Source organism: Rana temporaria, chromosome 5, assembly GCF_905171775.1.
Source record: "Rana temporaria chromosome 5, aRanTem1.1, whole genome shotgun sequence".
NCBI lineage: Eukaryota > Metazoa > Chordata > Amphibia > Anura > Ranidae > Rana > Rana temporaria.
This window is the reverse complement of record NC_053493.1, coordinates 131,473,182-131,491,545: the sequence shown is the minus strand read 5'-3', so window position 1 is coordinate 131,491,545 and position 18,364 is coordinate 131,473,182. Positions and strand designations below refer to the sequence as shown.

General features: G+C 40.2%; 1 protein-coding gene across 1 annotated transcript in view; it reads right to left on the bottom strand.

Moving 5' to 3' along the window:
* Positions 1-18,364, bottom strand: part of ULK4 (unc-51 like kinase 4) — a 798,383-nt gene that overhangs the window by 251,919 nt on the left and 528,100 nt on the right. Inside the window, exon 33 of the mRNA XM_040353131.1 lies at positions 26-192. Within this exon, the coding sequence (XP_040209065.1) occupies positions 26-192 (167 nt within the window). The remainder of the gene's footprint in view (positions 1-25; positions 193-18,364) is intronic.

The window sequence follows — 18,364 nt, the reverse complement described above, 5'->3', positions numbered from 1 at the left end:
GAATAGCATTTTCTGTTCCCCATACCTGAATGACCAGTCGTACCACACCAGATGTGTATTTTAGCATGCAATGCAAAATGTCAAGCAATAGGAGAAGCTGTGCATTGGCAGTTTTCAAGCGAATTTTGTCATCAACCTCAAGATACAAAGCTGCTGTTTCCACAATCAAGTTTGACATGTGATGTACCAGTCCTAAAATATATATACAAAAACATAGATTAGCAATATAAAGTGATTACAAATGTACAACATATAAAGAAAACTGCTCTTGTTATATTTCATTTACAGTACACGTGAAAAAATGTGGACCTATAACTCAAATATATTTAATTAAAGGGGTTGTAAAGTTTTTTTCCCTAAATAGCTTCCAGTACAGCTATATTAACCATTTCTCAGCTATAATTAAATCTGGGAAGAAGGGAGTGGGGTTTTTGACTTAAAGGCCTCATTCATACTACGGGCCGTTCGGGTCTGTCTGTCACGGACCTGAACGGCCACTCCATGCATCGCTATAGAGCGTCGGATGTCAGCGGAGACATGTCCGCTGACATCTGACCCGATCCGCTAAAAACAGACGTATGGGGGCCACGTCCCCATCCGTCCATGCGGATCGGATCGGGCAAGATCTGATGAAAACGGACATGCTGTGCGTTTTCATCAGATCGCTCCATAGGAGGACAGCGCTGCCCGACAAGCCCCTCCCCGCTCAGTGAGCAGAGAGGAGCTTGTCATCCGTCGGCTCAGTGGAGATCTGCGGACAGAGCGACGGAGTCCGCCTGTGTGAATGAGGCCTTAAAGGGGTTGTAAAAGTAAAACATTTTTTTCCCTAATTAGCTTATTTTACCCTAGTGCAGTCCTCCTTCACTTACCTCATCCTTCGATTTTGCTATTAAATGTCCTTATTTCTTCTGAGAAATACTCACTTCCTGTTCTTCTGTCTAACTACACGCAGTAATGCAAGGCTCTCTCCCTGGTGTGGAGAAAGCCTCTTGAGGGGGCGAGCAGGAGTGTCAGGACGCCCACTAACACACAGCTCCTTTCTCTATCTGCAAAGTAGAAAGTGTCCTGACCCTCCTGCTTGCCCCCTCCCCCCCAAGAGGCTTTCTCCACACCAGGGAGAAAGCCTTGCATTACTGCCTGTAGTTACAGACAGAAGAACAGGAAGTGAGGATTTCTCAGAAGAAATAGGGACATTTAAAAGCAAAATCGAAGGATGAGGTAAGTGAAAGAGGACCGCATTAAAGTAAAGGAAGCTATTTAGGGATTTTTTTTTTTTTTTACCTTTGCAACCCCTTTAAGTCATAACCCAACTCCCTACTTCCCAGATTTAATTAAAGCTGAGAAATAGTTAATATAGCTGTACTGGATGCCTTTTATGCTTTATGAATGTGAAATTGTATTCCTCATCGTTTATGCCACAGTGAACAAACGCTTGCAAAATGTGGGACTTTTGAGGTGCCAAATTTGTGGTCCTAAAGGTCGTTGGAGAAAAGGCAAGAAAAGAAGACTGGGACCAACAAACCTTTAAGACAGGAAACTAAAGAAATATATATATATATATATATATATATATATAGCCTTTTTTCTCAAACAATAGGTGCTGGAACTCAACCACGACCCCCCAAAACCCCTCCCCATACACACCCTCCAAATCACATCAAATAGTGGGTGTGGTCATATTTCACTAACAGTAGAAGGGTCTTAATTTGACGGGACCAAATTTGATTTATGACAATGTCTGCTGAAGCTGAGAGATTGGTCCACTGGTTTAATCGTTAAGGCTCTCGTTAAAGGAATGTGAGGGCATAGATATTGGGTCCTAATGAGTGTGGTTTAAAGAGCCCAGAAATCTATGTAAGATATTTTGTCATGTGTGGAATTTTATTATACCTATGACAGTAAGACCTTAGTTGCACGTTTACATTAATGGAATATGGGTACATTATAGTATGAGGCCCTTAATGATTATTCCATTGATTACAATAGGTGTGTTTTTGTTTTTTCTTTTACCTTGACATTTTAGGCTATAGTCAAGTGGCACGTTCCTTTTCCCCTAGAAATCTGAAAGACTGTTTAGGAATGAATGGGATTAGGAAAGGGGCTATTACAATTAAGGGTTATCTCTCCCCTTCACTTCAAAAGGAAGATCGCCAGGCTCCTATTGACACATTTTTCACGGGGTAGGTAACACTAGATCAGTGTATAGGTCTCCCCAACTCCATATTGGGATCACTCTCACCCAACTAATTAAAGATATAGTTAACCTGGGGAGGTTTGGCGTGGATGGTGGCCCCCCAGGCCCATTACTCCAGTCTTAGATAAACATATTCACAATATAAGGTATTTATGTGTAGACAAAGTAAAGTGTTTTATGTATAGATTTACAATATTCATTGATGTGCATTTTGACTGTTATCTATAATTTGCCAGAACCAGATAAAGTAGGGTTAGGACCCATGAAATGCATCATAATTCATCATATTGTTTTCCCCAAACAAACTCCAATCTGGGAGCCAAGTTATGTGGAAGAAGGAAGAACAAAGACTTACTGTGAAAAATATGTTAAAAATCTTTACGTCATATAAATCATGGTTGTAAAATTAGTGTTCTCAAAATGAAATTGGTCATGTAATATACGGTTGGGAAATTAGTGCTTTCAAACTATAGCCAGTGACACTGATTGAACAGAAAAGATTCGACAGGGCGATTGTAAACAAGTCAATCCGTAGATCTACTTCTGTACAACCACATTGCCCATAGATAAAAATTTGGTCAGTTCCTTCTGAATTGGCCACATTTTGATCCATGTACAGCAGGCTTTAGGTTTTGTTTTTGAGAGCAAAAAGCCTGGGAGAATTAAAAGGATCTCTTTTTGGCTTCAGAGTCAGGAGCAGACTTGCCAGCTTGAGGCTTAGGCTTTTCCCATCAGGGTAAATGAGTACTCAAACCACCAGCAAATGTAAAATGTATAAAATTGACTTGGGAAGCACCAAAAAAGTTCAGGGCGTGCAATTTACGTTGCTCTTCCACAGACCTACATTTCAGGAATAGAGAGATTCACTGACAGGAGACTCATTCGGGTGATACAATGGATAATATCAGCTAAGAGAACACCACAATAATGTAGGGTTGAAGGCAAAAAATCTAAGCACTCTACAACTAAAGGTTCAGTAAGAATGTAGCTAGATTTGTTGATATAAGCAGAGTCTATTTTCTTAAGGTTTGACAGACTGACACGACAGCTATAGCAGGTTGTATACACGGATTTGGAAATGGCTTCCAAACATTTATCAGTGGAATATTTAAACACTGGAGCATTTCAATAGCTACAGTCAGTCCTTTATTAAGGCAAAATATTGTTGGATCCAAAGAGGGAACGGCCCACTTCGCAGTGCCTGAATGTCACATCCTAGGAAAGCCCCAGAATTTTTGATCCAGTGGTGCTGTGCTAAGCGCTGCTTATACAGTAATAAAACAAAAAGCTCACACAGCCCTGCAGCACTGTGTTATCCATCGACTGGGTTGTGTATGTGTAAAAGCAGCCCTAATAGACACACAGCACTGCAGGCTCTGTGATTCTTTTTTGTGAATCAGAGCTATTGATCACAAATCTCCTCTCTAGCAGATTTGTTGGACAGAGGGTGGAAACCTGTCCAACCATGCTGCTTAGAAGCATAGGGATTGATCTCAGTAGCACCAAATTCTATACACACTTGGTCCCCTAGAGCAGAGTTTCTCAACTCCAGTCCTCAAGGCGCCCCAACAGGTCATGTTTTCAGGCTTGCCATCATTTTGCACAAGTGATTTGCTCAGTTTCAATGCCTTAGTAATTGCTACAGCCGTTTCATCGGAGGGAAATCCTGAAAACATGACCTGTTGGGGCGCCTTGAGGACTGGAGTTGAAAAACATTGCCCTAGAGAACTGAACAACATTAAAACATATATAATGATAGAACTTCTTTAATTAATGATAAAGAAAAGTATGTATGTGTCCACATCAGCAGGTTGCATAGTCAATAATTCTTACATAGAAAGCTTCCAAAATCAATTAAAGTGGTTGTAAAGTCTAAACATTTTTCACCATAATGCATTTCTTGCATTAAAATAAAAAATGTTTAGGTGTCAGCATTGCCCCCTCACCTCCCATTTAATTACATGAGCCCTCATTTGATCAAGCATGTGCACATCTGTAGATCTTTTCTCCAATCACGTCCAGGTCTTGCTGGCTTTGCTGGGGCACTGGGAGCTATTGACTCCCAGCGCTGTCAATCAAAACCAGAGATGAGGGAGCGGGTGGCAGGGCTGAGTCCCGCTGTCTGTGTCAATGGACGCAGCAGTGCCCCCATGGGAAGCGGCTTTCCATGGGGGGGGGACTGGCCAGAGAGGAGGAGCCAGAAGCGCCTACGGGGGACCCAAAAGGTGGAGGTTCCCGGCCGCTCTGTGCGATTGCATTGCACAGAGTAGGTAAGCATAGACATGTTTGTTATTTTAAAAATAAAAATGTACCTCTACAGCCCCTTTAAGGTTCTGCAAACAACTAATCAGTTTAAATTGTCAGAAATTTTTTTAATTGACACAGGTAATATTTGGCACTTTTTCTTTTAAAAATCGCAAAAGATTGAGCAAATCTGTAAAGGTGAAAAGCAGATATATTTGCAAAGATCTAAAGAATGACCCTGAAAGGGATTGGAGAACCGTTATTTTGATGAGCTATGTATGGCCAGGCTATAATAAATTATATATATGGTAATAAAAGTTTTAAAGATGACGTTTCTCAAAAAAGAAACACACAACAGTAATCATGATCTGCAATTCAGCTTTTACTCAGACTGCCGCTGATATATTGATATATTAACGCATAAAGGGTATGGCAACCTCAAAAATGAACTTCTCATAATTGGTCCCTTCTGGCCTGTTAAATTGAAAGCATTTTGTTATGTCTGTTTGAAGTTTGCAAAAAGAAAAAATCTGTTGATCTTGGCATAAATCTACTATATAAGTGCATTCTTATGAATTACATTGTTCCAGTTATCTCTGAGGAATAAAGAATTTCTCGCCTCTATACTAAACATAAGAGGAGAGGCAAAGGTTTCTGTACTTTTGTCCTGATAAAGTAGGATGAGTGGGGAAAGTGCCTTCATCCTAGGTCAGTGATGGTTCCTGTCAAAATCACCAGGAGAAAAATAAAAACAATACTTGAAAAAATAAAACCAGAATTGCCACCACCTTTGACAGGTATGCAGTATTTTTTGTTCTTAGGATCATTTACACTTTCATTTTTTTTCTTTACAACCCCTTTAATTTGCAGTGATTTTCACTTCCCATCTTGGCTATGTACCAGGAAAAAAAGGTAAAACTCCACAATGGGAGGCAAATGGAAAAAAATACATTAAAAAACATTGCAGGGGTTAGAACCCTTTCAGTCCATCTGATGAGAACGGCCTATTGGACCGTTATCATAGGTTAACCGATGAAGCTGACTGATGGTCCTTCGTGCCTACACACCATCGGTTAAAAAAACGATCATGTCAGAACGCAGTGACGTAAAACACAATGACGTGCTGAAAAAAACGAAGTTCAATGCTTCCAAGCATGCGTCGACTTAAATCTGAGCATGCATGGAATTTTAACCGATGGTTGTGCCTACTAACGATCGTTTTTTTCCCATCAGTTAGGAATCTATAGGTTAAATTTTTTTTGTTTACAAACTTTTTTATTTGGTACAAAATGGTGGTACAAAAAGCAAAATGGCATACAAAAAAAAGAGTACACATAAGAAAATGTCCAGGAGTCAAAAAATAGACAATAGTAAACTATACAAATCTTATGTAACATTAATAAAACATAGTTCTAAAGAGTAGAGAATTAAGATGAGGGTCAAAAAGTAGATATAAAACCATAAGTGTTATTAGGATAAACAGATCAGCAAAAGGAATTATGCGATTTAGATGGGATTAAAGAAAGTAGCAGAATGTTCAAACCATGGGTCCCATTTTTTATTATATATATGGATCGAATTTTGAACAATGTGATAGATTTTTTCCATAAGGTTTATATTGTTAATTCTCGTTTTCAATTGATCTAATGGAACTGTGGGGGATTTCCAGTGAAAAGCAAACAGCCAGTGGATCGCAACACAGATTGTGTGGATTAGTCTCATGTGCTGTATGGGGAGGCCTATAATAGGGGAGAACAGAAGACAGTTCTGAACTGTCAGTTTGACATTGTAGTTTGAAATCTTAGAGGCAAATTTCTCAAGTTGTTTCCATATATATGTGATTCTATCACAGTCCCAGAAAGTGTGTGAGAATGAACCAATGGAGTTGCAGTTTCTGAAGCATAGTTGTGAAACGGTCGGAAATATTACATGTAGTTTAACTGGGGTATAGTACCATCTGGTGAATAGTTTCAGTGCAGTTTCCTTAATAGCAATTGATCTAGTGCATTTGTGAAGGTTGTTGATAGATTCTTCCCAGTCATCTGGGGAATAAGAGAAGGATATCTCCTGTTCCCATTTCTGCATGTAAGAAAGTTTTGGAGAATCTGTGTTATTAATGAGTTCGGGGTACACCTCAGAAATAAAGCCACGTTTTCTAGGGGATTTCAGACAAAGTTTTTCAAAAAAGGAAGGTGGGTTTGTGTCTGTAGTCTGAAAGTATGTGTTAAAGAAGTGTCTAATCTGTAGAAAGTTGTGAAATTCTGTGTTGGGAATTTGATATTTAGATTTCAACGAGGAGAAGGGAATGAAGTTATTGTTTTCTAGAAAGTTGAATAGGGAAGTCTGATTATTACTGATCCACCAAGAAAAGTCTCCCAAGCCCTTGGTGTATTGATGAAATTTCGGGTCACCAATGAAGGATGCATGTGGGGGAGATTTAGTGATGAGATGGTATTTTCCACTGTATAATTTCCATAATTGGTATGATTGTGACACTATATGGTTAAGGGATTCTATAGCGTGATTAGGAATTTTATTTCCCCAAAGGATGCCGGAAATAGAATAGGGAAGGATCGAATCTCTCTCGAATGCTACCCATGGGAGATTAGGGTTGGAAATGTGCCATTGTGCCATTTGAGACCATCTGGCGGCTAGGTAGTATAGCCAAAAATCCGGAAGGCCCAAACCCCCATCCCTATGGGATTTAAATAAAACAGACCTGGAAAGACGAGGGTGTGAGTCTGCCCAAATGTATTTATGAATATCAGACTGGAATTTTGTAATCAGAATTTTGTTGATTCTAATTGGAAGTGCTCGAAACATGTAAAGAAGTTTTGGCAATATTATCATTTTTACCGCTGTGATTCTACCAAGGAATGAGATGTTGAAGGGTTTCCACATTCTAAGAGTTGATCTCAGTTTCAGCAATAGCGAAGTATAATTCTTGGAAGCTATATCTTTAATATTGGGGGTAAGAAAGATGCCTAGATATGGGAGTGACTCCATTGACCATGAAAAGTTAAAAGAGGACCGCAATGATTCTAATTGAGCTGAAGGGATATTTATAGGCATCCCTATAGACTTGGATACATTAACTGAGAGACCTGATAGTGACGAAAATATATTAAGTGTTTGTAAGAGGTTGGGAAGAGCAATATTCGGTTGGGTGAGGAATAAAAGCATGTCGTCCGCATACATACTTAACTTATATGTACCATTTTTTGTGGAATAGCCCTTAATGTCTGTGTGATTAAGAATTGCTGTAGCCAAGGGTTCTATCGCCAGCGCAAATAATAGCGGGGACATAGGGCATCCCTGTCGTGTCCCCCTGCCAAGTTTAAAGAATTCAGAGTTGCAGCCCGGGAGTTTTATTCTGGTGGCTGGATTATGATAAAGAGCATGGAAGGCATGTACAAACTCACCTTGAAAGCCATATTTTTTCAAGACTATGTCTAAAAAGGTCCAGGAAACACTATCAAAAGCCTTGTTAATATCAAGGCTTAACATTAAGAGTGGTTGAGAGTGTATATTTGCATCCTGAATGATGTTTGTAACTAACCGAATGTTATCCGTGATTTGTCTACCTTGGATAAAACCAGATTGATATGGGGAAATTAGAGTGGGGATTATAGCAGATAGTCGGTTTGCTAAGAGTCTACTAAAAATTTTAAGATCATTGTTAATGACTGAGATGGGTCTATAATTCTGGGGCAGTGTGTGGTCCTTGTTCGGTTTTGGAATGAGGGACATATTTGCAAGTAACATTTCCTCTGGGAATTGGTCTCCTTTCAGTATATTGTTGAATAGTTTGGAGAGGTGTGGTATAAGAAATTGGTGATATTGTTTATAATATAAGGAGGAGAAACCATCGGGGCCAGGGGCAGAGTTCTTTTTGAGTGATTTAATTATTTGAAGTAATTCCTCCTCCGTACAGGGTGCATTTAGTGATTCTATATTAGTTTTAGTTAATTTGGGGAAGGGGAGATTATCCAACCAATTAATGGAGGAGAGAGGGATTGAAGAGTTTGGCGCTGAAAGAAGGTCCGAATAAAAGTTTTTAAAGATAGAAAGAATCTCTTGTGGGTGAGTGATTAGTTGGTTTGAGCTATTTTTAAGTTTATAAACGTGTGTGGGTTTAATTGTTTGATTGAGTTTCCTGGCGAACATTGTAGAATAAGAGTTACTAGATAAGAAAAATTTTGCCTTAGACCACCGAAGAGCTTTTTCTGCTCTAAAAGTGAGAAGAGAGTCCAGCTCTGTGCGTTTTTGTGATATCAATTTAAGGGTATCTGGGTCGTGTGAACGTGTATGGTCTTTATATAAGTTTTGGAGATCTTTTGTAAGGGAGTGAATCTTTTCCCATTTACTTCTATTACATTGTGCAGCTCGCTTAATAAGGTGACCCCTCACTACTGCTTTGTGTGCCATCCACAGAGTGGAGGGAGAGATATCAGGGTTTGAGTTTAATATGAAATAATCCTTAATTTCAGATGCTATTTCTTGTTGATGAACAGGGTCCGAAAGTAAAGATTCATTTAATCTCCATGAGTAAGGGGTAGGGGTAAGGCCTATGAATTCTGTACTAAGAGTGACAATTTGGTGGTCCGACCAGGAACAAGGGTGTATTGCGGCATCATGTGTGTTAGCTAGAATAATAGGGGTACAGAATATGTGGTCAATGCGAGAGTATGAGTCATGTGGGTGAGAGTAGAATGTATATTCACGTGCACCTATGTTTAAAGCTCTCCAAGAGTCTATTAGCTGTAGATCGTTTAAATGTGTAATGGTTGTTTTAGATAGTGTTTTAGAACTCAAGTTTTGTTTGCTACGATCCAGATTCGGTTGCATGACCGAGTTAAAGTCACCACCTACTATGATATGTGAAGAGTGGAGTTGTTGCAATTTGTTAAAAAATTGGGTGAAAAATGAGGTCTGTGCATCATTAGGTGCATAAACATTAGCTACAGTAAGCTCTCTACCTGATAGGGTGCCTTTAATTATGATGAACCTACTTTCATGGTCTTTATAAACTTGCTGGATTTCGAATGGAAAAGAATGGTGGAAAAAAATTGCCACTCCCTTGGTTTTGGAGGAGGATGTGGTGTAAAAGGATTGAGTATATGCTTTGTGAAAGAAGGTAGGATGAGCATCCTTCATAAAGTGTGTTTCCTGCAACATAACAATCTTGGCTTTCAACTTATTATACTGCAAGAACGCCTTCTTTCTTTTGTTTGGGGAATTGAATCCCTGCACATTATGAGAGATTAATGTAATAGCCATAAACCATAGAGAGTGTCATAAGAATTCAACAGGAAGTGAGGTAACTGAGGAACTGTAAGTTTAGGGGGGGGGGCAGGGAGCCAAGGGTCTTGATCTGTTTAATGACCTATTATTAATCCAGACTGTAAGGAAACCTGAGACAAGTATAACTTCAACAAATAAAAAAACTTTTGCAAAGAGTGTACCATATTTACCATCTCTATCAGAGATTACATCTAATGTACCATTAAATATGTTTAACCAAACATAGAAATGTAGGAAAAAAAAGGGGTTGAAAGAATTTTTTTTCTTCAACCGACAGTGAAGCAACAATAGACCAGTTGGTCTGAAACTCAGTGATGTCGACATACAACTGCGAATAACCAACACTGTAACCAATGTTAAATTAAGTAAAATGAAAAACCATAGTAATTCGCAGTTCAGACGAGAAAGGGCAACCCTCATATTAAAGAGAGCAGTCCTGACTGAGTGGGGGAAAATCATAGCGACACGGGGCGGGGAGCCACAAAAAATTTACATTAGAAAAAATACCTGTGACGATCATTGCTGAGACAACCAAACAGATTACCGCCAAAAAAAAAAAAAAAAAAACATATATAAACTATCTTAGACACAGACTCTAAGTCCAAAAATTGTGCAGTGGAACCCATAACTGAATTACGCAAGTCATATTAAGTGCAAAAAATTCTATAAGAGAGACCACATTAGATGAGGTAGGTGTAATTATCTATTATGTTAAACCAGAAAAACTATCTGGTAAATGTATAAGGCCCACAGAGGGCAGATAAAAAAAAATATATGTATATATACATATATCCATACACATACATATACATACACAATTAAGCCTGAGGCGAGTTAGGCAATATTTGCCCATGAAAGGAGCTACAGGAGAATTACAAACATTACTATATCAGTAATACCAGACCATCAGTGTGTAGGAGTCAGCTAGCCAATATATCTTGCATAGCAAAAAATGGTCAGCATATGGAAATCCTGAAAAGGGTAAGACATACCAGCATATGGCAGTAGATGGCAGTGTTACCACATAACTGACAACCTCTTAACAAATATGTATGATGACACTATATCATCTACACCATTACATGTACTATGATATTGTAATAACTTGAAGTAGCATGAGGGCAAAATTGCAAAATAAACTAAATGAAACCTCATAATAGAAACCCAGAATACTTATTTAAATATGTACTTAACCTAGGGTTAAAGTGAGCAGCAAAAAGCTATATCAATATGAAAAAAAAGAAAAAAAACAGAGTCAAAACCTGAGACCAATTGTTAGGTAAACCTGAGGAAAAAAGGATTAAATGGGTGAACCAAGGAAAAGGGTAGTTATTTCAGGCGCCATGGATCGGCGTCAGGTCTGAATCTGCGACGGTCTCCTCTGATTACTGGTGTGTTCCAGATAGGTGCTGGGCGAGGCGTGGATGGGGTGCGCGGGAGATTGCTAGGATCCATCAGTCCCAACTTGAGTAAAATATCCTGTCCTTCTGGGATGGTGGTGGCGATGTAAGTGGTTCCGTTGTAAGGGACAATCAGCTTAAAAGGGAACCCCCATCTGTATCTGATCCTGGCAGTGTAAAGCACTGATGTGATCTCCTTCATTCTTCTGCGTCTGTCCAGCGTTGCTTGGGATATGTCAGGATAGATTTGCAGCTGGACTCCCTCCAAAGTGATATTTCTCATGCCTCTAGCAGCGCGCATGATCTCCTCCTTCACCAGAAAGTCCTTCATACATAGCACTATATCTCTGGGTGGTTTGTCAGGAGAGGGTTTAGCTCTCAATGCACGGTGAATACGATCGCAGACAAAAGCCTGGGGACTATGATCTGGCAACAGGAGCTGGAAAAGCTTAATGGAGTAAGGTACCAGGTCTGTGATGGTTTCTGGGACCCCTCTAATTCTCAGGTTAGACCTTCTGTTTCTGTCGTCCAGGTCCTGGACATGTGCCTGCAGCTGTGTAAAAGCAGATGAGAGGGATTCATGTTCCCTGGAGAGGTCATTAAAAGCAATGGAGAGTTCATCATGCTTGTTTTCTAACAGGTCTGTACGAGACCCCAGTGAGGCTATTTCCTGGGACAATGTGCTTGTGGACTTCTGGATCTCTGTCTGGAATTTGTCAAGGAGCTTAGTGCAAATAGCTTCTAGGCTAATGTCCAGGTCTGCCTTAGTAAGTGGGGTGTACTCACTGTTTGTTGCAGAGTTCATTTCCAGAGGTGCCTGTGGAAGTTCTTGTGCAGAGGAGGAGGGGGGAGGGGAAAGCATGGTTCCAGCACCATGCTTAGCCATCTTGCCACGCTGCTGTGATCTGAGGAGATAATGAGTGAGGGTTTTCTGGCTGCTCCAGCGTCTCCTCTTCCCTGAATTCGGCATGCACAGGTGCTAGTGTGCAGGGGTGTCAATAAAAAGAGCTTTTGGCAGTATGAATAGCCCTGATGTGTGGCTGAGAGCCCTGTGAAGACTGGAGCTCTCTCTAAGTGTGACTGCTCCGTCCCATGTCTCCTGCTTCCCTCTCTATAGGTTAAATTTAAAGCAAGTTGGCTTTTTTTTAAGCTATGGTTAAATAACCTATGGGGCCCACACACTATCGGTTTGGACCGATGAAAACGGTCCATCAGACCGTTGTCCTCTGGTTAACCTATCGTGTATACGAGGCCTCACTGTATCCAAAATGCATATAGTTCTACTTTAATGTCCTTTCTTTTTATCCCTCAAATCCTGCTTTCACTTTATTACTAAGCATTTAACTTCCCTGACTTTATGGTCCATCGATCCACCCATAATAGTTATAGAGCTTTACTGGCTAATATTAGCACACGTTTATTGGACAGAGAATTGTGGTGAATAGATAATATTTCAAAGGCTTAAGACCCTAATATCAAACGGCAACCAGCAGATGAGGGGTACAAATAATTTATTTTTAATTTTTCCACGATCACAGTCAGGCTTTTCTGAGTCTACAGGTAATGGTAAAAGGGATTGAGGTGGACGGGTGCACCTGGATGAAAAATTGTAGTTAGCTGGATGAAAAAAAAAGACACAAGCTCACTGAAATCATTGTTCATTCTACAATGCTTGCCACAGTGTACCTTTAAACTATAGGTTAAGAGAAAAAAAACACAGTGATCTAAATCTCTCTTGGTTGGTCTAAAGTTGCATTACAGTAAGATTTTATGTTGTGTAGTGTAAACATATCTTGTAGCGAAGCACACCATTTTTTTAATAGCTTCCATTCTTTGGAAGGGCTTATTTTTACCTAGAGCGATTTTGCAACACAAAGATAAATATTAAGCTTTCTAAATGTCATTGATATTGCAATTAATTCTGTCTTATCACAAAGATCAAGTATACAATGCAATGTTTGATGCATAAAATATAGAACCATGTAACAAAAGAAATGAATTTAAATTGTAGTGGGGTTGTCATATGTTAGCACCACATGCCTTTCATTATTCTAAGGTACATGGTGTAAAGTCTAATGTGTTATCAGCAGTAATGACTTTCAATGTCATTTCACCACATTCGCTCTTAGCAGCCTCTTAAAAACTACTCTGCTGTATCTCTCCACTGATTGGATTTTCATTCTCTGTCTTCTAAATGTATTGTTACAGGAAATTGATGTCCTGCTATGCTCTGGCTTTTTTTTTTTTTGAAAATAGCCCAATTCTAATGTTATTTGTCTCCAATTTAGACACAAGTGATTTTTCAAAGTTTGCTACAATGTTACAGTAATCATTAAAGGGAACAGCCTAAAAAGCGGTAAAAATTATTGTATACTACAAAACTATATTTTGCATCTTACAGAAAAGGCGAACACAGACTGCATGAAGCGCAGTCTCCGTTTTTGGGGTGCACCGAAGGAAAGAGAAGAAGTACATTCTATTGCCAGGGAGGGGCCATATATGACGCGGCGGGGAACATACAGCTATTCAAATGAAAGCTGTTATGTTCCCCGAGCGCCGATCAACTAAACGGCAGGGGGAGACCTACACAAGGCTGCATTGGGAGAGAGACACACAAGGCTGCATTGGGAGAGAGTCACACAAGGCTGCATTGGGAGAGAGTCACACAAGGCTGCATTGGGAGAGAGTCACACAAGGCTGCATTGGAAGAGAGTCACACAAGGCTGCATTGGAAGAGAGTCACACAAGGCTGCATTGGGAGAGAGTCACACAAGGTTGCATTGGGAGAGAGACACACAAGGCTGCATTGGGAGAGAGACACACAAGGCTGCATTGGGAAAGAGACACACAAGGCTGCATTGGGAAAGAGACACACAAGGCTGCATTGGGAGAGAGACACACAAGGCTGCATTGGGAGAGAGACACACATGCTGCATTGGGAGAGAGACACACATGCTGCATTGGGAAAGAGACACACAAGGCTGCATTGGAAGAGAGATACACATGATGCATTGGGAGAGAGACACACAAGGCTGTGTTTGGGGACACATGGCTGCGTTTGGGGACACATGGCTGCATTTAAAAAAAAATATCGGTAATTGATATTGGTGAGTACATGAAAAAAATTATCGGTACTTGTACTCGGTCCTAAAAAAGTGGTATCGGGACATGCCTAATCAAAACCTTTTTAAAGGCCTGTTCAATCAAAAGTGATATTTTAGTTATACAGTGCCTTGAAAAAGTATTCATACCCCTTGAAATTGACAACAATTTTAATGTATTTTATTGGGATTTTATGTGATGACAAAGCGGCATATCGTTGTGAAGTGAAAGAACAATGATAAATGGTTTTTGATTTTTTTACAAATAATTGTGTGAAAAGTGTGGCGTCCATTTGTATTCATATAAATAACACAATATATTGACCGACACAGCAACCGTCCAGTCAAATTCCCCCTGAGGAAGATACATCACATTCCCAGTATCGAGACGCATTGGGGACGGGACAGGGCGGTGCAGGAGACAGTGGATCGGTCTCAGCAGGGAAGGGATACATTAGTTCAGTAGACACAGCGTTTTTTTTGGTCTTTAAAGAGTGATGCACTGCAGTACCAATGAAATGTACATTAATAAAGGACTTAATGTTTATTAATAAAAATAGTTTAAACAATATCACACTATTTAGTTTCCTTTATTATATATATGTGGAAAACATACCAGCAATCAGCCCAGGATCCCAGTACAAATACTGAACCCAGAGGTGGTTCATATGCATGTTTTGACCAAGCTTAACGTGGAAGTACATAGTTACATAGTTAGTCAGGTTGAAAAAAAGACACAAGTCCATCCAATTCAACCATAAAAAATAAACAAATCTTGTACAATCCCATATACCCAATTCTATACCCACAGTTGATCCAGAAGAAGGCAAAAAAAAAAACAGCAGAGCATGATCCAATTTGCTACAGCAGGGGAAAAAAACTCCTTCCTGGTCCCCTGAGAGGCAATCGGATTTTCCCTGGATCAACTTTACCTACAAATCTTAGTACTCAGTTATATTATGTACATTTAGGAAATAATCCAGACCTTTCTTAAAGCAATCTACTGAGCTGGCCAGAACCACCTCTGCAGGGAGTCTGTTCCACATTTTCACAGCTCTTACTGTGAAGAAACCTTTCCGTATTTGGAGATGAAATCTCTTTTCCTCTAGAGGTAAATAGTGCCCCCTTGTCTTTTGTGTTGATCGTAAAGTGAATAACTTAACACCAAGTTCACTATATGGACCCCTTATATATTTGTACATGTTGATCATACCTTATTCTCCTCTTCTCGAGAGTGAATAAATTCAGTTCCTCTAATCTTTCCTCATAGGTGAGCTCCTCCATGCCTCTTATCAGTTTGGTTGCCCTTCTCTGCACTTTCTCCAGTTCCCAGATATCCTTTTTGAAAACTGGTGCCCAAAACTGAACTGCATATTCCAGATGAGGTCTTACTAATGATTTGAACAGGGGGGAAATTATATCTCTCTCTCTCTCTCTGGAGTTCACACCTCTCTTAATACAAGAAAGGACTTTGCTCGCTTTGGAAACTGCAGCTTGGCATTGCATGCCATTATTGAGCTTATGATCTACCAAAACCCCAGATCCTTCTCCACTATGGATCCCCCCCAAGTACACACGGAAATAGTAAGTAGCACAGGTTAATAATAAGTTAGTGCAGCACTTTCTTTTATTTATATTTATATTGCACTATCATATGGGATGTGATCAGTGCTAGCAGCTTTCTATACAATAAGTCAATATATGCTTAAGGTAGCTTGCAAGATTTATACTGTTTAGAGTGCATTTGTATTGATACCCCTAACTAAATTCTAGTGAAACCAATTGCTTTCACAAGTCACCTAATTAGTAAATAGAGTCCACCTGTGTGTAATTTAATCTCAGTATAAATACAGCTGTTCTGTGAAGCCCTCAGAGGTAGAGAACCTTAGTGAACAAACAGCATCACAAAGGCCAAGGAACACACCAGACAGGTCAGGGATAAAGTTCTGGAGAAGTTTAAAGCCGAGTTAGGTTATGAAAAATATACCAAGCTTTGAACATCGAAAAATATCCCAAGCTTTGAACATCTCACGGAACACTGTTCAATCCATCATCCGGAAATGGAAAGAGTATGGCACAACTGCAATCCTACTAAAACATGGCTGTCCACCTAAACTGACAGGCTGAGCAAGGAGAGCATTAATCAGAGAAGCAGCCAAGGGGCTCATGGTAACTCTGGAGCATCTGCAGAGATTCACAGCTTCACAGGTGGGAGAATCTGTCCACAGGAAAACTATCAGTCGTGCACTCCACAAACCTTGCCTTTATGGAAGAGTGGCAAGAAGAAAGCCATTGCCAAAAAAAGCCATAAGAAGTCCCGTTTGCAGTTTGCGAGAAGCCATGTGGGGGACGCAGCAAAAATGTGGGAGAAGGTGCTCTGGTCAGATGAGACTAAAAGTAACCACTTCAATACAGGGTACTTTCCCCCCTTCCTGCCCAGACCAATTTTCAGCTTTCAGCGCTGTTGCATTTTAAATGACAATTGCACGGTCATGCAACACTGTACCCAAAAAACATTTTTATCATTTTGTTCCAACAAATAGAGCTTTCTTTTGGTGGTATTATGTACAAATAAAAAAAGGACCGAAAATGTTGAAAAAAAGTTGTTCCTTGTTTCAGTTATAAAATTTTGTAAATAAGTACGTTTTCTCCTTCACTGATGAGGCGGCATTGATGAGGTGGCACTAATATGCAGCACTGATGGGCACTTATAGGTGGCCCTGATGGGTGGCTCTGATAGGCAGCAATGTCAGGCATTACTGATTGGCACCTCTGATGGGCACATATTGGCAACCCTGGTGGGCATTCCTGGTGGTCCTGGGTGGGCATCCTGGGGGGGGGGCACTGATAATAAATTAGCATCAGGAGAACAACTGGTCAGCTCTCCTCTACTCACGTCTGTCAGTGCGAATGGAGGAAAATCAGATATACAGCTCTTCCTGTTTATGCTGTGATCAGCTGTGATTGGACACAGCTGATCACAGACTCTTTACCAAGATCGGTGATGTGGTGTGCCCCCGCGGGGGCACCATCGCAACTTATCCTGCTGGACGTCATATGACGTCCAGTCAGGATAACTTAACCACTTTGCGCATGTCATTCTGCTATATGGCGGGCAGGAAGTGGTTAAACTTCTTGGCCTAAAAGCAAAACGCTATGTGTGGCAGAAAACGAACACGGCACATCACCCTGAACACCCCATCCCCACTGTGAAACACGGTGGTGGCAGCATCATGTTGTGGGGATGCTTTTCTTCAGCAGAGACAGGGAAGCTGCTCAGAGTTGATGGGAAGATGGATCAAGCCAAATACAGGGCAATCGTAGTCTGCAATGGAATGGTTTAGATCAGGGGTCTCCAAACTTTCTAAACAAAGGGCCAGTTTACTGCCCTTCCGGATTTAGGGAGGCCAGACTGTGGCCAGTGAGAGTCAAAAAATGCCCCATCATTGGTTTAAATGGAAGGAATAGTGCCCCATTGATGGTGGTGTCAGTTGTGGTAATGGTGCCCCATAATTGGTGTCAGCTGGTGAAATAGTGTCTCAAGGGCCAGATAAGGCAAGCAAAGGGCCTCTCTTGCCCCCTAGGCTGCATTTTGGAGATTATTGGTTAAGATGAAAGCATATTCATGTGTTAGAATGGCCCAGTAAATGTCCAGACCTAAATCCAATTGATAATCTGTGGCAAGACTTGGAAACTGCTGTTCACAGACGCTCTCCATCCAATCTGACAGAGCTTGAGCTATTTTGCAAAGAAGAATGGGCAGAAATTTCACTCTCTAGATGTGCAAAGCTGGTAGAGACATACCCAAAAAGACTTGCCGCTGTAATTGCAGCAAAAGGTGGTTCTACAAAGTATTGATTTAGGGGGGCTGAATACAAATGCACGCCACACTTTTCACATATTTATTTGTAAAAAAAAAAATGAAAATCATTTATCGTTTTCCTTCCACTTCACAATTATGTGCCACTTTGTGTTGGTCTATCACATAAAATCCCAATAAAGTACATTTATGTTTTTGGTTGTAACATGACAAAATGTGGAAAAGGCACTATATATATATATAATATATATATAATATATAGATATATATATATAGATATATATATGTCATGTTTATTTAT